Genomic DNA, 20,726 nt, shown 5'->3' on the forward strand with positions numbered 1-20,726 from the left:
GCACAATCTCAGCTGTCACTGTCCCTTCTATGAGAAGACGATGAGCCCAGCATTTTTGGCCCCCAGGTCTTTTTATGATGCTTCCAGCACAGCCCCCTGCAGGCCTCTGTCTTCCTGGCTCTACCATGAAGTGTCCGCTGCTGGTGTCACTCTGTTGGGTGCCATCCAAGTGGATGTGGTCATTTTGGTCCCTGCCCTGGCGTTCTAACCCCAGTGATGTGAAGGAAAAAGACCAGCAAAGAGAAGCAGCTCCACAAAACCTGTTTCAGCAGGTTATGTTCTTATTCTACATTATTGGTAAGACAGGGAACAGGACCAAGACCTCCACACTCCCCTGGGAAGGACAGTCAGGAGAATTAGATACATCTAAAGTGGGCAGAGGACGGAGGTCAGATCTTCCTGGGAGGTGGCTGGAAAGACCTGGGCTTAAGCCACGGGAGCCAGGCCGACCTGGTTGTTTGCCCTGTCGAAGACAGTGAAGTACTGGCGGATGAAGACATCACCCAGGATCCAAAGCTCTCCAGATTCGGTGGGGACGTCCATGCCCTGGAAGCCGCTGGTGCAGCTGCCCTGGCTCTGGAGAAAAGGAGAATAAAAGTGGAGTTGAGACGCCGATTCAGCAGTGACAGGCACTGGGTGATAAACATCCAGGGCGCCCTGGTCCAGCTGCAAGGCACGTGCAAGGAGGAGCTTCCTGGCTCAGTGTCCAGGGACTCGGCTGTTCTTGGCCTGGAGTCGGCCTGTAGAAGCTGTCCACAGCACAATTGGTTTCTACGCATTACTGGACGTTATCTGGTGTTTCTGGCAGGCACAGGAACCCTGACATCAGCATCAGAGCTAAGGCCTTGGGGAGAATTCAGCTGGTAGGAAGGAGTGTGAAAACTCAGCCCACACAGCCTTTTCTCATGATTATTCTGATCCCGACCAGGGGCAAACCGGAGAAGCTGTTAGCCTCTTGCCTCACTAAGTCACTGGGCTGTGACCTTGTCTGCACGTCACCTGGGGAGCTTTGAACTCCCGCAGCTCCATCCCATTGCTCAGGCCTTGCCCTCTCCTAATGTAATCAGAATCACTGGGGGAGCCCAGGCATCAGTGCTTCTTGTTGAGTAACATCAGTCCACTGGCAAAATCAGTTTCCCACCTGACGTTATAATAATAGAAGGGAGAGTTTTCCTGTGGCTCGTACAGCTAAAGATTTGCTACTTGGTAGAGATGGTAGGAGTGTCGGAAGCCCCAGCCTGTGGAAATGAGGATTTCCCTTTACCCAACCCTTGGTAGCTCAGTCTCACTTGGATGTGATCAGTCTCACTTGGTTAACCTAACCGCACTCTGAGGGTGGGGAAAGCTGCCATGTCTACATTTTGGAGGAGAAAACTGAGGCTGAGATGAGCTGTGGCTTGCTGAGAATCAATGGGCTGGTAATTCAGACCCAGGACTTGGACCCAGGGATCCAAATAGAATCCTCTTTTCCCTCCATTAACCTTTGCTTCACTTGTTCCCTTAGGGGGCTGTATCCGAGTTCTTATTCCTGCGTTTGTTTTCAATCTGTTCCTTCTCTCCGGAGCTGTCTGGGGCAGATGTTCGTCTGCCTCTGCCTCTCGGCTTCAGCTCGTGGAAGCGCACTTTCCCTCTGCAGAGGGGACTCTGTGGCCACATTCTGTGTGAGCCCCTCTAGTGGATGGTCCAGAGCCCCCTCACCTGCAGGATGTAGGCACTGGGTGGCAAAGGGTACTGGATTCCATTGATGGTGAAGACGATGTCGGGCAGGCTGCTGATGGCTGAGCAGCTGACCACCATCTGGAAAGAGTGAGGTGAGAAAAGTTACAAGGGTTTTGGTCCCGTGTGCCTGGCACACCCACTATTTGAGTGTAGAACAGAGCCGTCGGGGCTGGACTCACCTCGCCGTCTGAGTTCTCGCTGGCTCCGATGTCGCTCTGGATGTTGGCAATGGGGCTGGTTGGGCCGGTCAGCAGAGAGGTGCCGGTGTCAACAATGGCCTGGCAGCCCTCAGCGCAGGCGATGGCCTCTCCGTTCATGGTGATGCTGAGGGCAAGAAGCAAGTGAAGGTTCCTGAGCCCTCAGGGGTACATCTCTCCAAGGATGAACCAGGAGGTGACCCCAGACATTTCTTCCCCACCCATCCATTGGCCAGTGAGTGAAATTTCTGTTCCTCTCGTTTACACATTCATTCATCCTGCATTCATTTATGCAACAAATATTTTGCAAGTGCCCACTCTCTGCCAGGCATGGGAAACGCAAAGCTAAACCAGACAGCCTCACAGTTCCAGGCTGCAGGGAGCTCCCGGCCTGGCTGGCAAGATAAGTTATGGTGGCAGAAGGGCAGGATGATAAGCCAGGCGTGCGGCAGGGAACAAAACAGCGTCCAGAGTGAGAGGCGGTGGAGGGAAGCAGCCAGGGGAGCAGACACCCAGGGATTCCAGGCAGGTGAAGAGAGAAGGAGGACATCAACAGGGGACGGTATGCGGGGAGGGACAGAGACCAGAGGGCTGGGGCAGGAGTTGGAGGAACTGGTGAAATGCTAGCATGGCTGGGCAGACATGAGGTGATCAATGTGTCCTGGTTTGCCTGGGATGGTCCCGGTTTTAGTACCGAAAGTCCTTGTCCTGGAGAATTGTTCACTCTTGAGAAATGACTTCACACAATTTCTTAGCCATTTTGCCCTACTTCTAGACTGAAAGTGACACATTTCTTCGAGTGGGAGGAGCATTGCTGGTTCCCAGGCCCGTTAAATTGAGATGTGTGGACAGGTGGTTGCCCAGCTTTCCCCAGGGATGCCGGTGGATTGTTCTGCCTCCGTGACTATTAGGACATTGGCTATCTGACCCTTGCAGAGTCTCGGCTTCCCAGACAGCTCTTCCCTCCTCCGCCCGGGACGTGTCTTTCTAGGGTTTCTCTGGCTGGGCCAACTTCCGCCTTCCCCCTGGAGTGTGTTCCCCTGTGTCAGCTCTCCCTGGGGGGATTCTGGAAAGCTGGTTAGCTATGAATCCATAAGGAAATGGGATGTGGGGCCCAGGCCTGGATGCTGCCTGTCTGTGGCAGTCCCACCTGTCCACGGAGATCTGCCAGTAACCCTCGACAGAAACAGGAACCCAGTTCAGACTTCCAGTGTAGTAAGAAGAGTCAATGCCACCAAATATCACCACGCTGCCACTCTGGTCATCGCTGTGGAAAGTGAGGGAAGAAGACATGAATTTCTCTGTTCGTTCATTTGTGTGAACATCTGCTGTTGGCTCCTCGGAGCTACCCTTGATTGGGCACTTGGCAGGCTGTCCTGGGGTGTGACAAATGTGGTTTCTTGTCCTCTTAGGCCAGGGCCCACGCAGTGGACACTGTCACTGTTATTTCCACTTCCCATGAGGACACTGAGCCTGAGGGAGGTGAGGTCACCTGCCCAAGGTCACACAGCGGGGGAGTGGTGGAACTACGTTTGGAAGAACACGGGTCTTTTAGGTTGATGTGTGGTTTCCACTGTGGTACTCACTCTAGTTGCCATGGCGACCCCAGGGATGTGAATGGGTGACAGTGTCGGCTCTTAAGGACTTGATGGTGGAGATCTCTTGTTCTTAGCTGGGAGCAGTTTTGCCCCCAGGGGAATGTCTGGAGACATTTTGGATTGATTGGGTGGGGGTAGTGGATGCTACTGGCATCTAATGTTTAGAGGCTGGGGATGCTGCCAAATGTCCTACAATGCATGGGACAGTCCCTGGCAAGGACTTATGCTGGTCTGAAATGTTAATAATGCCCAGATTGAGAGACTCAGATCTAGCTGGGGAGATACAACGGCCCCACGTGAAATATTTAAGTGCTCATAAAGGCAGATTATGTTTCAGAGCCACCTTGAACATCAACTGGCCAAGAGGATCACATGACAAAGAGCCTTCCTGTTGTAAATTGCAGGAGTCCTTGTTATTTCAATATTCATTTTCTAAATCTTTGCAGTTTCAGGGTAGATGCAGAACAAATGTAGATGGCAATAAGAAATCAGTCATCGGAGAACTGGCCATGTATAAAACATGACCCCCTCACTGAACCCACCCACCTTTGCTGTGAACGTCTCACAGTGTAATGCTATATAGCGAGGACCTAGATGTGTAGTTACGAACCGAGGAAACAAGTGAATGACGGCAAATCCTTTCAAAAGACGAGGACGTTCGTGAGTGTTAGAGGAACGTTGAGTGTCTTAAGAAAGTGGATGATGCCCTCAGATATTCTTGCGTAACACTCTACTCAGCCCAAATTGACATTTGATTTATTCTTTGTTCATTTGTTTGTTTGTTCATGTATTTCTTTGTTCATTCCTAGAATTAGCCCACGGTCACAAATGGAACCTAGGTTTTATTAAATCACAAAAGAAACTTGCTTTCATGATTTAAAAATGTCATCATCCATGATATATCTTGATCAAATCTTTTCATTTTTGTGTTATGGAATTTTGTTCTGTTTTAAGTGTATTCAGTTTGTTTATTTATTTATTTATTTTCTGAGATGGAGTCTCGCTCTGTTGCCCAGACTGGAATGCAGTGGCACAATCTTGGCTCACTGCAACCTCCGCCTCCCAGGCTCAAGCGATTCTCCCTGCCTCAGCCTCCCGAGTAGCTGGGTGTACTGGTGCCTGCCACCACGCCTGGCTAATTTTTGTATTTTTTAGTAGAGACAGGGTTTTGCCATGTTGACCAGGCTGGTCTTGAACTCCTGACTTCAGGTGATCCTCATGTCTCAGACTCCCAAAGTGTTGGGATTACAAGCATGAACCACCGTGTCTGGCCAAGTGTATTCATTTCAGTGGCATCTTTGGGGGCCAAGGATGAGGGAACTGGCACTGAGGGGCAAATGGCTGAGGACATTTGAGTTGTGCACATCAAGGGGATAAAGATGCTGGTAAATGAGATGGAGTGCACATGGCCCGTCAGAGAGAGACTTGGCACTATCACTCTCCAAAGACACATTTCTCTAGCCTCAAAAATTGACTTTCCAAATCCCTTGCTTCCCAAGACCCTCTCCATCGCAGCCAGCCTTGAACAGCTGCTGCTGGGCCAGAACACTGTGACCTCTGGAGGGGGAGGTGGGAGGAGGCCCCTCTCCACCCAACTTACGCGCTCAGGTAGACAGAGAAGAGGTCCTGAGAAACCAGGCCCTGGTCCCAGATGTTGTCAAAGACGGGTGTGGCCCCGGAGGAGGAAATGCTGGGGTAGGCCAGCCCCAGGATGCCGTCGAAGGGAGCATAATACAGGAAGGAGCCGGGTTCGGTCTCGCTCAAGCCGAAGATCTGATTGGTGTCCGAGATGCCTCCAACCTGGGTGGGGGAACCGAGATGATGTTCACCATCAGGTCATGTCCACTGAGCTCTGGGTGCCAGCCTCAGGCCCACAGCTGCCCTGGTTCATCCCATGCAGGACTTGGCTTCTAGGGCATCAGCCCAGAAGGAGGGGAGAGGGACTGTCTCCTGGAATGCTCGTTCCTCTGCTGGAGGTAACCATGGCAGCTGATCTGCAGATGGCCACGGTCTATGACTCAGTGTGAGATTTTGCTGGAGAACAGATTCACTGTGTGTTTGTGTTACGGATGAAGAAATGCAAAGCAGACCCCGGGCGAATCAGGGCCTTTGACCCCTGCCATGCCCCAAAAGTAGCAGAGAGGGCTTGTGGAGATTTGAGGACGTGGGGGGGCTGCAGGTTGGGAGAAGGAGGAAGAGGAGGAGGTGCCAGTTAGAATTGAGCCTTTACTGACTCTCTCCACCCTCCATAACATTCTGCTTGGGTGGAGCTGAGGCTGGCTTATGGCTCCCGGCAGCCCACCCTTTTACTCATTGCCACCCGAGCTAGCAACGTCTGTGACATCCCTGCTGCTTCTCCCCCAGCCCGTACCCCCAATCAGGTTACTTTTGTGATCACCGACACTCATCGTGCTGGAATAAGCTGATTCTGGGGGTGCCTGATGGCGGGATGCAGCGGCAGCCTGCAGGCGCCCACCTGGACAGTGTCGTATCCGAGGATGCCTGTCATGCTGCCGGTGCCGTAGGTGATGGAGAGTGTCCCGCTGGTGGACTGGTAGGTGGAGGAATCCTGAGGGTTGAAGAGGTTGTGGTTGGCTGCAACGGCAAACAGTGATTGTCAGTCTCTGAGAGCTGGGTGAAGGTCACAGGCTGGGATGTCTTCCTGGGATGGGGTGCCCTGGCCCCAGGAAGGGCTCTGGAGGTGAGCAGTGACCTTTTCCCCTAGACCCTTGGACCCCAAGAGACCCCATGTTCTGTCCTGTCTCATTGAACTCCTGGGACCCTTCACTGATGGCAGGTACCCAGGCAACCCCAAGGGCCTACCGGGGACTCCCCAAGGCCAACATTGAGCTGAGCAGGCTGGTGGCTACCCAGTGACGAGCGCTTTCACCCCCCAGCCCGCGGCCAGTGCTCCCATTATGTGGATGATGACACAGGCACCCCATCTTAATTAAAACTCAGGTGAAAACATTAGAAGAGGAAGGAACCCACAACACACATTGTTCATGACTTCCAAAGACAAGCTCTCTTTCATTAGCAACCAATGATTTTTCTTTTTTTTTTTTAAAGGAGCTCAGCACTCACCTCTAGCCTGTCCGGGCCAGGCTTTGGAGCCATTTCCTCACACTGGACTCTTTCCTAGCGGGCTATTCTACAGCCCGTTGGCCCTGTCTTGCTTTGGGCCCCTACATTTCCTCTCCCAGGCTGTGGGTATTTTGGGGAGCTTCTCTCTTCCCCACAGACTGGAAAATCTTTGACCGCAGGGATCGTATCACTCATCCCTTTACCCCGTGGAGCACCTGCGCCCAGTGCTTGGCACGTAGTAGGTGCTCAGTAAATGCCTGTCGAGTGGCTCCAGCAGGCTTGAGGTGGGAGCTGTCAGAAGCCCACGGGTGTCCAGGGTTCCCCAGGGTCAGCTGGTGCTGGGGAGCGAGAGTGGGGTGGGGCAGGCTGGGAACTTACTGCATGCGAGACTGGAGCAGTAGACTGAGGGCACCCACAGGTTGGAGGATCCGGTGTCAAAGATCACGGTGAAATCCTGGGCAGGGGTTCCGATGCCGATAGTGCCGAAGTACTCCACCTGCCGAGGCCGGGACAGCACAGTTCATGGACCGGGGTGTCTCTGTCAGGGCCTCCCTAGGGGCTCTCTCTGGGTCACCTCCTCGGTTGCCCTCTCTACCTTTTCCTTCCCTCCTCACAGTTCTTGTCTTTCTCTTCCCAGCCACTGCCTTCATCCTTCTAAGCCCAGCCCTGGCGTCCCTTCCTCCTTGAAGTCTTCCCTGATTGCTCCCCCAATTTACCTTCTGCTCTCTCCTAAGCACCACAAGCATCTAACAGTCTGCTGTTCCCTCTTCAGCCATTGTCTTGTCTGTCACAGTCTTCCCATCCTTACAGCACATGTTCTCAGAGGATGGAATCTCAGAGGATGGGGGTGGAATCTTCTAGCACCGGGCAAGTGACAGCTTAAGTGCTTGTGCCTTAAATTGTTTTTCAGAAGCTAAGCAAGCCACCTAAAGATGGAAACCTGGATGGTTTTCTTATTTCTACATCTAGATGTGTGAGCAGGTTGCAAGAAAGGGCATTGCCAGTATTTTTCTTCTTCTTTTTTTTTTCTGAGGCAAGTCTTGCTCTGTTGTCCAGGCTGGAGTGCAGTGGCACGATCTCGGCTCACTGCAGCCTCTGCCTCCTGGGTTCCAGTGATTCTCCTGCCTCAGCCTCCCAAGTAGCTGGGATGACAGGTGTGTGCCATCACGCCCGGCTAATTTTTGTATTTGTAGTAGTGACAGGGTTTCACCATGTTTCCAGGCTGATCTTGAACTCCTGACCTCAAGTGATCCACCCACCTCAGCCAACCAACCAGTATTTTTATTCTGAGTGGCAGCACTTTCCCCCCTTGCCGGCTCTGTTCTCGCCACACTGGTCTGCTTGCTGTTCTTTGGTGATGACTAGTCACTCCTGCCCCAGGGCCTTAGCATTGGCTATTCCTTGTGCTAGGAAAATGTTTATTCTAGATCTTTCTTTGGCTGATCTTTTTTTTCAAAAATCAATCATTCGGGTGTAGTCAAATGTCCCCTCTACCAACAGTCCTTCTGTGACCACTTTATCTAAATTTGCTCCCTTTCGATCTTCTTTTTCCCCATAGTCCAATTAATTAATTTGTCTTGGCCCTCATCAGTACCTGAAATTATCTTCCACGCTTGCTTATCTGTCATCCCCTGTAGAATATAAGCTCCAGGAACTTTGATTATTCACCATTGTTTTGGCCACTTGCATAGCCTCTGGCACATAGAGAGGTGCCAATATTTGCCAAATATTTGTTAACTAAATAAATGCACTAACTAAGCCTCTTACCAAGGGCCTGCCAGACCCCATGCTAAGCACTCCAGAAAACATGATTGCGTGAATTCCTGGCAACAACCTCTGTTGGTAGATATTAGTGTTTTTGTTTTCCAGACCAAGAAACGGGCTCAGAGGATTTAAATGTCTTGGCCAAGGTCCTGTGACTTAGAGGCGCTAGAACCCACATTTGCACTAGGTCTGCTGGATGGCGGAGGCCAATCTCTGAACCACAGGCATCACTGCTCTGTGCCCTCTGCCCTGTGCCAGGCACAGAGGGGACATACGATATCTGTGGGAAGGCAGGGTGTTTGCTGTCGGCTCTGAAATAATAAAGTCAGAGTGATCTTTCTGAAACTCGGATCTGATTTTGTCACCCCCTGTTTGAGATAAATCAGTGGCAGTTAGGATGGAGCCTCTCTCCGTCCACCCCTCGGCTCCTCGGGCCGCAGTCTGCAGCACCCTTCTTCCCTCCCTCTGGGCTCTCCTTCAAATGCCCTGTGCTCCCGCCTGCACACGGTTCGGCACAAGTGATCAGGCTGTGCGGAGTTCTGTCTTCTATTGGATATTCCCGCTCTTCCTGCATGGCTCCGCGGAGGCTCCCTGCCCAAGTGGCAGAGTCTCGTAGTGTGACACCTTCACTCTGTGGTCCTCCTGCTGCCTGTTCTTTTCATTGCTTTGCAAGACTCCTTGATTACTGTCTTTCTCTCCTTGGCTATGACTTTGCTCACTGCTGTTTCCTCCTGAGCCCCACAGAGGCCCTGATATTTAACGAGGCGCTCAGAAGAAATGAACATTGCATGAACAAGTGAAGGAATGAATGAATGAACAAGAAGCAACAGCTCTGTGAACTTTCCTGCCTGCCCGGGGCCACTGACACCTAGGGGCAGACCCTGGGTCACTGCCTGGAGCCTCAGAGCCCCGGCCCATCCTCCAAGACCCCAGGGAAACACTCTTTCCTGCCGGCCAAGTCCTCAGAGCCGGCCCCGCCGCTTGCCCACACACTCACATCCAGGTAGTTCTCCAGGGGCTGTTCGTCTATCAGGGTGGGCGCCTCTGCCTGGGGGAAGTACTTGCTGGCTGGGTTGCGGTTGTGCTTCTTCAGGAAGTCCTTCAGCAGGCCATGCTCGGACAGGTTGCGCCTCAAGGACTTCTTTCTGACGAGGGGGACCCTGTGGTTTGGAGGAGGAAGAGGAATTAGGCAAGGATTCTGCTCACCGGGTTCTGTGGCAGCCCCAGAAGGGAAGGGAAGCTGGTCTAAGAGAGGAAGAAGGAAGGGAGACGCTCCCACTTCTGTGCAATAATGCAAAGAAGTTCAGCTGCCTAGTGGTGGAGCTGGAACCAAACCCAGGCTGGACTCTTAACCAGCTGGTCTAAGAGAGGAAGATGGAAGGAAGGGAGATGCTCCCACGTCTGTGCAATAATGCAAAGAAGTTAAGTTGACTAGGGATGGAGCTGGGAACCAGACTCGGGCTGGGCCCGAGTTTTAACCAGGTCTGCAGAGCTGCCTCCCAAAGGTTGGAGAGAGAAGCAGAAAAGGGGGATGGAGACAGCCAAAGACAGAGAGAGAAAAAAGGGAAGAAGGAAGACACAGGAGTAAAGAAGGGCGATGTGAGAGGCAGGCGTCTTCACACCCATGCCACTGGGACTCACTTGTAGATGATGCACTCAGAGAGTGCCACCAGACCCAGCAGCAGCAGCCACTTCATGGTTCTTCCCGGGTCCCAACTCCAGGGAGAAGCAAGACGGGAGGAAGGTGCAGAGCAGCAGCATGAGCTGCCCCTTATATGCAACTTGGGTCGTGCCTTATCGGCCTCTTGGAAAGTCACCCGTTCCCCTGATCCCAAACAGAAAAGCTCCTGATAAGATTGTCGCTGCCCCGAGAACAGTTCTGAGACTGTTCCAGTGGAGGCACTTTCCATTGTAACCTTGCGCCATTGCGGACAGGGGCGGGGGTGGGAGGTTGCCATGGGGGTTGACCCGCAGAGGGAGAGAGAAGCAATGGCCTGAAGGCTTAGTTTTTCTTTTCTTTTGCTTCCCCTTCCCCTTCCCCTTCCCCTTCCTTCCTTCCTTCCTTCCCTCCTCTGTCCCTCCTTCCCTCCCTTCTTTTCTTTCTTCCTTTCTTCCTCCCTCCCTCCCTCCCTCTCTGTCTCTCTCTCTCTCTTTCTTTTTCTTTCTTCTGATGGAGTTTTGTTCTGTCGCCCAGTCACAGGCTTATTTCTTTAGCATTGACAAGGGCCCACGTTAACATTTTACAAGCTGAGCATTTCCACAAAGTTGGTTACAAGTGTGTTTAGCACAGCATTGGACAGACAGATGGGAAGGAGCCCCAGGTGGCCTGATTTGTCCCCGTGGGGCACGCCGCTGGGGTTCTTAGAGAGCAGCTCCCCGACTCAGTGATAGGTGGTACTGCTTGTGGTCACTGCTTAGTCACAGCACACTGGGGGGTCGGTCATTTGGGACTCAGGTCACAATTCCCCAGTTTAGTGTCATTGTGTGGGGTTGTTGGGCATGTGAGTAGCCTATGGGACTTCTAGCTTGCTTTTGGTGGCAACTGGGCTGAGTCTGGGAAGGAGATGTGCGCAGTACATGGGGGAGGAGGGAGAGAGCACCGCCAGAATGCTGCCTTCCCTTCCTGGAGGAGGCAAACTTGAGACCGACCGGCCAGGTATTTCTTTGGAATCTGTGTCCCTCTCTTTCTGCACCTCTTCTCTTTCTTTTGCTCCCTTCCCACCCTCTCCACCTTTGGGATCCCACCTGGGTGTGATTTCTCCAGGTGCTCCAGGCTTACAACTGGGCTGAAATCAGCTACAATGGAGCAAAGCAATCTGGGCAAAGAATTCATACTCGTGGGTGAGTGACTTAGAAAGAGGATGCTTAGCTGGGTGCCGTGGCTCACGCTTATAATGCCAGTATTTTGGGAGGCTGAGGCAGGTGAATCACCAGAGGTCAGGAGTTCAAAACCTGCCTGGCCAACATAGCTAAACCCCATCTCTACTAAAAGTAGAAAAGTTAGCTGGGCATGGTGGTGGGTGCCTGTAATGCCAGCTACTCGAGAGGCTGAGGCAGGAGAATCGCTTGAACCCAGCAGACAGAGGTTGTGAGAGGTGAAGCCGGCTGGGCTTCTGAGTCGGGTGGGAACTTGGAGAACTTTTGTGTCTAGCTAAAGGATTGTGAATGCACCAATCAGCACTCTGTTGCTAGCTAAAGGTTTGTAAATGCTCCAGTCAGCACTGTGTGTCTAGCTAATGGGGTGGGGAGTTGGAGAACTTTTGTATCTAGCTAATGGATTGTAAATGCACCAATCCGATCTCTGTAAAATGGACCAATCAGTAGGATGTGAGTGGGGCCAAGTAAGGGAATAAAAGCAGACCACCGGAGCCAGCAGCGGCAACCCGCTCGGGTCCCCTTCCAGGCTGTGGAGGCTTTGCTGTTTCGCTCTTTGCAATAAATCTTGCTGCTGCTCACTCTCTGTGTCTGCACTACCTTCATGAGCTGTAACACTCACTGCAAAGGTCTACGGCTTCACTCCTGAAGCCAGTGAGATCAGGAACCCACCGGGAGGAAGGAACAACTCTGGACGCCACCTTTAAGAGCTGTTACACTCACCGAGAAGGTCTGCAGCTTCACTGCTGAAGCCAGCGATACCACCAACCCACCGGAAGGAAGAAACTCCGGACACATCTGAACATGTGAAGGAACAAACTCTGGGCTCACCATATTTAAGAACTGTAACACTCACCATGAGGGTCCGAGGTTTTATTCTTGAATTCAGCGAGAGCAAGAACCCACCGGAAGGAACTAATTCCGGACAGTGCAGTGAGCGGAGATCCTGCCACTGCACTCCAGCCTGGGCGACAGAGCTAGACTCCGTCTCAAACAAACAAACAAACAAACAAACAACACCACCAACAACAAAAAAGAGGATGCTTACCAACGTAATGGATCCTCCACTTTGTGAGCTTTTATTCAGTGGACAAAGTAGAGTGAGAACTCTGATGCATAAATTACTGGGGAGGAGGACAGGGGAGTGGGGTGGTCCCCAGGTAGATAGGAAGCCCTGTCTCAGGGTCTTGTTCTGAAATCACATCCCCTGGGGAATCCTCAGACTGTCCAGCCATGAGAGCTACAGGTTCTATAAAATCTCCAAGTTACCCCTAGTGCCTCCAGGTAAGTATTCAGAAGTGGGCAGTGTGGATAAGTTCAGGGACAGTGGTGGTTAGTAGGAAACACGTGGACATTTCAGACTTCCCTGTTAGTTGACATGTTTGTGCCCCAAATGTGAATCCTGGGCTCATTATTTTTTCTTTTGTTTGTTTGTTTGTTTGTTTGTTTTTTAATTGAGACGGAGTCTTGCTCTGTCGCCCAGGCAAGAGTGCAGTGGCCGGATCTCAGCTCACTGCAAGCTCTGCCTCCCAGGTTCACGCCATTCTCCTGCCTCAGCCTCCCGAGTAGCTGGGACTACAGGCGCCCGCCACCTCGCCCGGCTAGTTTTTTGTATTTTTTTTTAGTAGAGACGGGGTTTCGCCATGTTCGCCAGGATGGTCTCGATCTCCTGACCTCGTGATCCCCCCGTCTCGGCCTCCGAAAGTGCTGGGATTACAGGCTTGAGCCACCGCGCCCGGCCGTTTGTTTGTTTTTTTAACTGTCAATCTCTCTCCAGTATGACTAGCCCTTGTATTTCCCACGTTCACGTCTTCAGGTGCCTGCTTCTCTTCCTCTCTCTTTCCTCCCTCTCAAGCCTCTCTCTCTCTCTCTCTTTTTTTTTTTTTTTTTTTTTTTTTTGAGACAGGGTCTTATTCTGTCACTCAGGGTGGAATGTAGTGGCATGGTCATGGCTTACTGCAGCCTCAACCTCCCACGCTTAATCAGTCCTCTGGCCTCAGGCTCCAAGTAGCTGGGACTAAGGGCATGAGCCACGACACCCAGCTAACTTTTGTATTTTCTGTAGAGACAGGGCTTCACTATGTGACCCAGGCTGGTTTCCATCTGCTTGGGTCAAGTGATCCACCTGCCTCAGCCTCTCAAAGTGCTGGGATTACAGTGAACCACAGTACACCTGGCCCTCTCTCTCTTTATGGAAACATAATATTTTACATATTTTTTGGGTACCTGTGATATTGTGTTACATGCATAGAAAGAGTAATGATCAAGTCAGGGTATTTGGAGTATCCATCACCTTAAGTATGGGTTGATCCTGGCACTCATATGAAGAACTTGATGGTCCTGACGATGCCTGCCTAAGTTTTGGGGGCACCAGATGGAATCCCTTCACTCAAGGCTGCCACCAGATGGAAGGGAGGGAGTTTGGAGCCCAAGGATGGGTGCTGGTTTTGGGGGCACAGCTTGTCTTGGGCCCACATGGGAATTTTGAGCAGAGGAGAAGTATATTTGGGAAGTAGAAGGAAGATTCCCCAGGCAGAAACCTGCAAGCACCTTAACACATTCATTCGAATGCCTGATTGTGCACTCGCTGTGTACCGTGCAGGGATGCTCTAGCTGCTGGGGGTACATCCCTGAGCATGGTAGGAATAGGCCGTGCCTTTGGTGCGTTTGTGATCAGTTCAAGGGAAAGCTGGTGTGGAAGGGGCTCTTTCTTTCCACCTGGATGGATATTTGGATCGCATTGAGGGGAAGCTCTCGGATTGGTGAAGATGTTAATGTTTCTCCATATTGGAGATTTTAGCACCCTGAGGGATGCTGGTATGCTTGCTGACACCAATTCAGGGGTATGGCAGAGAGACTCTAGGATGGCCCTCAATTATTCATGCTGCTGGTGTTCACATCCCTGTGTAATCCCCTCCCCTTTTGTGTAGGCAGGACTTGCTTCTAACCAACAGGATACAGCAAAGTAGATGGGATGTTGCTTCTGCAATTACATTATACAGGCTCGTAGCTTGTGTCTTGCTAGCACACTCTCTGTATAGACTCTTCCCCTTGCTGGCTCTGAGAAAGAAAGCTGCCCTATAAAGAGGCCCAAGGGGAAGGATCCAAGGGTGGCCTCCAGCCAACAGCCAGCAAGGAACTGAGGCCTTCAGTGTGACAATCTGTAAGTAACTGAATCCTTCCAGCAACCATGTGAGCATGGAAGCAGATCCTTCTCCAGTCGAGCCTCAGATGAGACCACAGACCAGGCTGACATCCCTGACTGACAGAGGCCTCAGTTGAATGGAGCCTGGATTCCTGAGCCACAGAAACTGTGAGATAGTCAATGTGAGTTGTTGTAAGTCATGAAATGTGTGTTAAATTGTCATCAGTGTCTTCAGCAATAGAAAACAGGACTGGACACCTCGTTGAAATCTCCAGAAAGATCCACCTGGCTGCCTCTTGCTCTTCTGTGTTTTGAGACCTTTTCAGTGCTCTGCTAGGTGGTTTTCTGCTCAGGCAATGTGAGTGATCTGAAAAGGGGAAAGGTGACATTGTTGGTCAGGTCATCTGCAAACCTCCCTCAACACAGCAGTGCTTATATTTCTGTGGCTCTTTGTGCTTTTCTGAATGCTTTGAATTATTTTAAAAATAATTATTATACGATTACCCCCAGTTTTTCCCAACTGACATAGCTCAGAGGGGTTAAGTGATCAGTGCAGGTTCACATAACCAAGTAATGACACAGGTGGGAGCTGAACCTGGGTCTCAGGGGACTCAGGTCCCTGACCAGACTGTGTGACCATGTACATCCACCCGGTTTCTGTTCATGGGTTAGTGTGTGACATGTACATTCCATGATGGCTGCAGCCTCCATCCCAGGAGCACTTGGAGAAGCCATTCCACTCAGCCCCTGTTACCAGAGGAACCCTTGGGATGGAAAAGGGAATCCTGATTCTGCCATCACATGCTCCCATGAGATCTCATTGTCAGCCAGGGCTGATCTGTGGCTGCCAGCAAGGAAGCCACATCATCTCATTGTACCAGACTGGCCCAGCAGAAAGATTAGATAACAACGTTTATTTTGCCATTAGCCCTGCCTGGTCCTCAGTATGGTAGTGCCTGGCTTTCAGGGGTACTGGTTGCAGTGTCTGTAATGCAGGGTAGCCCCTGCCAAGGGCCCAGGTGTTCAGAAATGTTCCATGAACGAATCAAATCAAGCAATGCAATGAGATCTAAGGAACCCAATTATGGCAAGACTGAGACAGAGCACTTAAGCAGGATAAGTGTTATCGAGCTGGTCTGATAAGCATTGTGGCAGCTGGTCCCCTAGCAGCTTTCAATCAAGGTCTCACCCCAGGGACACGATCTTCCAACAACAAAGAGAACAATGTGTTTTCCACTCCCCAGTCCCAGAGCTGGGCTGTTTCTCCAAAGATGCAAGCAGGTTTTTAAAGTTAAATTTATGATAACATTTTTGGCTCAACTATAGAAGTAATACATGATCATTTTAGATTATTCATAGGTAAAGAAAAATTGTGAAATGACTTATAACCCCGCTACCCAGCGCTAAGCACCGTTAGCATAGTAAATTAATATATTGGTTTACTTGCAAATATAGCACCACAAGATATGGCACATGTTGCTTTGCAACCAACCCGTTTTGATGAGCTCAGCTCACATCTGCTGTGCTACTTTATCTGTACCCTGAACCTGCTTTCAAAAGAAATACCATGGTCCTGTATTTTGCAAGTAATTTTTTAGAAATCTACGTTATCATTTTTAAACCTTTCTTGAAATATTGTATGCACACAGAAAGGTGCATATCGTAAGAAATAGCTTGATGAATTTTCACAAACCAAGCACACGCATGTAACCACAACCCAGACCCAGCAAAAGAGCATGTCAGGTACCCCCGAACCGCACCCCAGGCTCTTCCCAGTCACTACCCCAGTGCCAAACCAAGCGTATCACTACTCTAATATCCAAACAGCAAAGATACATTTCACCTGTTTTTGTACTTTTGATAAGCAGTACCACATAACAAGCACTTTATTTGCATTGAGCTTCTTTGCTCAAAATCATGTTTAGTTGAGGCATCCGCGACTGGTGTCGTGTGGAGTTGTTACTCAGTCCTGTTCATTGCTATGTATTATTCCACTGCATCAATATACCCTTTACTTATCTCTTTTTCAGTTCCTAGGCATTTGGGTAGCTTCCAGTGTGGGGTTCTTAGGAACAGTGCCCTATGAATATTCTCGTGTAATATACATCTTCGTTCTTTTCCTCTTATTTATTTATTAAAAACAATGGAAATGAAGTCTTGCTGTGTTGCTCAGGCTGGTCTTGAACTCTTGGGCTCAAGCCGTCCTCCCACCTTGGCCTTCCCAAGTTCTGGGGTTACACCGTGGGCTACTGTGCCTGGCTCCTTTCTTTTTAATTCAAATGTAATAATTGTCCATATTTATGGGTACGTAGGGGTGTTTCCGTACATATAATGTTTAGTGATCAGATCAGAGTAATTAGCATATTTATCGTCTTGAACATTGATCATTCTTTTGCTTTTCTTGGAGACAGAATCTCGCTCCGTTGCCCAGGCTGAAGTGCAATGGCGCCATCTCGGCTCACTGTAACCTCTGCCTCCCAGGTTCAGGAGATTCTCCTGTCTCAGCCTCCCAAGTAGCTGGGAATTACAGACATGTGTCACCACACCCGACTAATTTTGTATTTTTAGTACAGATGAGGTTTCACCATGTTGACCTGGCTGGTCTCAAACTCCTCATCTCAGGTGATTCACCTGCCTCAGCCTCCCAAAGTGTTGGGATTACAGGCATGAGCCACTGAGCCCGGCCAGCATATGCATTTTTAGTTTTTGTGGGGAAAAGAAAGAGATCAGCCTGTTACTGTGTCTATATAGAAAGAAGTAGATATAAGAGACTCCATTTTGTTCTGTATTTGAGATGCTGTTAATCTGTGACCCTACCCCCAACCTTGTCCTTGCAAGAGACATGTGCTGTGGTGACTCAAGGTTTAATGGATTTTGGGCTGTGCAGGATGTGTCTTTGTTAAACAAGTGCCAGAAGGCAGCTTGCTGGTTAAAAGTCATCACTATTCCCTTAATTTCAACTACCCAGGGACACGTACAAGGCCAAAGGTCGCAGGGACCTCTGCCTAGGAAAGCTAGGTATTGTCCAAGGTTTCTCCCCATGTGATAGGCTGAAACAATGCTGCTCAAAGGTTTATGGAGATGTTTGCATATGCATCTCAAGGCACAGCATTTTCCTTTAAACTTATTCATGTCACAGAGATTTTTGTTCATATGTCTTACTGCTGATTTCCTCCCTACCATGATCCTATTGTCCAGCCACTCCCTTATCTTTAAGATGGTAAAGATAATTATCAGTAAATATTAAGGGAACTCAGAGACTGGTGCTGGCGTGGGTCCTCTGTAAGCTGAGCGCCGGTTCCCTGGGCCCACTTTTTCTTTCTCTATACTTTGTCTCTGTGTCTCATTTCTTTTCTCAAGTCTCTCGTTCCACCTAATGAGAAACACCCACAGGTGTGGAGGGGCAGGCCACCCCTTCAAGTTTTGACAGAAACAGCCACATCATGCTCCTTAGGGTGGTGCCAATTTACACTTCCACCAGCAATGTGTGGAGTGATCATTTGGGACAGGTGAGGATGGATGGGGCAGGAGACCTGTGAGATTAAAATAACACTCCTGGACGAGTGTGAATGAAAAGAACAGAAGGAGCTGTGCTTAGACCCCCAAGGCCTTAGAGGAAGATGCATGAAGCAGAGACCTGAGACTGCAGCAAAGGCTTGTGAATTCATCGTCTCTCGTGCAGCAACATAGGGAGGATCCCTTCGGATATGTTGGCACAGGGCTTTCCGGTCAAATGATCTGTCTAATGAGGAAGCTCTTTAGATGCTGGCTGGGTTCGGGAATCCCAGGGTGGGAATGAAAGAGGTGCTGGGAGAGAGAGGCTGAGCTGCAGCTGCTGGGGTTGAGATGGGGGAGGAAGGAAGGATGGGGCCAGGCGCAGGAGAACGGATAGCATCCAGGAAGGCCTACCCGTATCCCTGGAGCCTAGCACACTGCCTAGCTTCAAAGTAGCTACGTGGGAAATGTCAGAAAAACAAATCCAGCAAAGGAGCCAGGACAGGGTGAAATTCCTTCCCAGAAACTTGAGAAATCCACCTGCTTATCCCATGACAAAATGTGAGGAGGATGGAATGTTGGTGGGGGTGCGAGCTGACCCCCCTGTTGTCATTCACCTGGCCTTTGTCAAACCCTCTCCACATCTCATACTCTCATCCTATCTGAGTTGTTTCCTTTTAAAACATCATCGCTAATCACTCATTCAGCAACAATTTAGGGACCACCTACTATGTGCCAAGCCCTGTTCTTTCTGCTCAGGCTTCAACCCTAAATACGATAACCATCCCTGCCCTTGTGAATCTGAAACACTTAAATGTGTCGTTACAAGTCGTGCCAAGTACCATGAGGGATAAGGTGGGCCCAGGCTCTATGGGAGAGTGGTCAGGGAGGGCTGATCACTTTTACAGGGAAGTGACTTTTTTTTTTTGAGGTGGAGTTTCACTCTTTTTGCCCAGGCTGGAATACAATGGCATGATCTCAGCTCACTGCAACGTCTGCCTCCTGGGTTCAAGCGATTCTCCTGCCTCAGCCTCCCGAGTAGCTGGGATTACAGGTGCCCGCCACCACGCCAAGCTAATTTTTTGTATTTTTAGTAGAGATGGGATTTCACCATGTTGGCCAGGCTGGTCTCCAATTCCTGACCTCAGTTCATCTGCCCACCTCGGCCTCCCAGAGTGCTGGGATTATATGTGTGAGCCACCACACCTGGTTGGGAAGTGACATTTAAGCCATGTCTGCAGATGCTAGGTGTTAGCAAGGCAAGAAAGAGGGAAAGGCAACCCAGGCAAAGGAACCAGCATGTGCAAAGTCTGGAGGTGGGAAAGCACTTGGGTTATCGTGGCCATGGGAGCCAGGGTGGAGGGAGCTCAGGGCAGTGTGATCAGAGTGAGGCAGGGAAGGTTTTGAGGGAAAGGAGCACACAGGACCTGGAACTATGCCAAAGATTTGCTGTTTTGTTCCAAAGGCAGTGGCAAGAAGGCATTAAGAGTTTTAAGCAAGGAAGGGATGAGACGAAATGTATGTTTCATAAAGTTGACTCAGCTATGGAAAGTGGGCTTGGGAGGGTGAGAGTGACCCCGGGGAGACTGGGCGTTGGAGATCATCCCTGGCCCTCCTACAGCCCAGCTCCAGCCTCTGGCCCTGCCTTCAGCAGACAGCCTGGGTTGGCTGTTACCAGAAGCAGGAGCTATGGAAATTTTCCCAGTGTGCATGCTGAGAGGCCCAGGGCTGTAATAGACTTCCTAGCAAGAGAGAGTCTGAGATCAAGCTGAGCTGAGTTAAAATGAAACAGATCACTTTGCAGCAGGACTTATCAGAGCCTTTGATTGGGAACTGTAGCTGGTGAGCCCTGGGGAAGGGCCTGGAATGTAGTGTGTTCTGTACTTATTTTGAAACTATGTTTTCCATTGTACGTTTTGCTACCAAGCTCAGTCTGAGAAACTGCTCCATTTCCTCTTTGCCTTTCTAGGGAATATATGCTACTGAGCGTGCTTAATTCTCTGTCTCACAGCCTCTGCTCAGGGAAGTGGAACACCATTCTGTTTGTTACAGACGGGGAAACAGATGTGTTCAGGGTCTTGTGCCTGGGACCTTGCGGGAGATTGACAGTGAGTCTTGGTCACCAGCGAATCACAGGGCGTCCTGGAAAATTGTGGGGTGTCAGCTTCTTCCACTTCTCCTGTCCATGTCTTGCAGACAACACTGCCCTGTCCTATCTACTTAGGGACATCGCCATTAGTGTCCACCTCTCCTGTCTCTCCTGATTGCTTTCTTTTCCTCATGATCTTTGTCTCTTTTTTTTTGAGCTGCAGTCTCACTCCGTTGCCCAGGCTAGAGTGCAATGGTGCGATCTCAGCTCACTGCAACCTCCACCTTCCCGGTTCAAGCGATTCTCCTGCCTCAGCCTCCCGAGTAGCTGGGATTCCAGGCACGCACCACCACGCCCATCTAATTTTTGCATTTTGAGTAGAGACGGGATTTCACCATGTTGGCCAGGCTGGTCTCAAACTTGTGACCTGTCTGTCTCAGCCTCCCAAAGTGCTGGGATTTCAGGTATGAGCCACTGCTCCCAGCCTTGTCATAATCTCTTACTGGTTTTGGCAGAAGTAAGAAGTTGACTCCCTCAACTAAGAGCTTCAGTGCTATTTTTTTCTTTTTTTCTCTCTCTTTTCTTTCTTTTTTTTTTTTTTTTGAGATGGAGTCTCTCTGTGTTGCCCAGGCTGGAGTACAATGGCACGATCTCAGCTCTCACTGTCCCTTCTATGAGAAGAGAATGAGCCCAGCATTTTTGGCCCCCAGGTCTTTTTATGATGCTTCCAGCACAGCCCCCTGCAGGCCTCTGTCTTCCTG

At 50.4% G+C, this 20,726-nt stretch overlaps 1 protein-coding gene across 1 annotated transcript; it reads right to left on the reverse strand.

Moving 5' to 3' along the window:
* Positions 1 to 272: 272 nt before the first annotated feature.
* LOC135966998 (pepsin A) lies at positions 273 to 10,059 on the reverse strand. Its single transcript, XM_065528109.2, has 9 exons — positions 10,004 to 10,059; positions 9,360 to 9,522; positions 6,977 to 7,094; positions 5,991 to 6,109; positions 5,115 to 5,314; positions 3,067 to 3,183; positions 1,899 to 2,043; positions 1,699 to 1,797; positions 273 to 576 (listed from the first exon to the last, which is right to left on the reverse strand). Exons 1-9 carry the CDS (start codon positions 10,057 to 10,059, stop codon positions 427 to 429), a joined length of 1,167 nt encoding a protein of 388 aa, XP_065384181.2. The 3' UTR covers positions 273 to 426.
* Positions 10,060 to 20,726: the final 10,667 nt, after the last annotated feature.

This window comes from Macaca fascicularis, chromosome 14 (genome assembly GCF_037993035.2).
Source record: "Macaca fascicularis isolate 582-1 chromosome 14, T2T-MFA8v1.1".
Lineage (NCBI taxonomy): Eukaryota > Metazoa > Chordata > Mammalia > Primates > Cercopithecidae > Macaca > Macaca fascicularis.

Bases quoted from the DNA above. Each gene is read 5' to 3' on its own strand.
- LOC135966998 (XM_065528109.2), bottom strand. From the start codon at position 10,059: ATGAAGTGGCTGCTGCTGCTGGGTCTGGTGGCACTCTCTGAGTGCATC. The intron at 5,315-5,990 runs GTGGGCGCCTGC...TCCCCCACCCAG, and splicing joins TCGGATACGACACTGTCCAG to GTTGGAGGCATCTCGGACAC. The intron at 577-1,698 runs GTGAGGGGGCTC...CCTTTTCTCCAG, and splicing joins CCAGTGCCTACATCCTGCAG to AGCCAGGGCAGCTGCACCAG.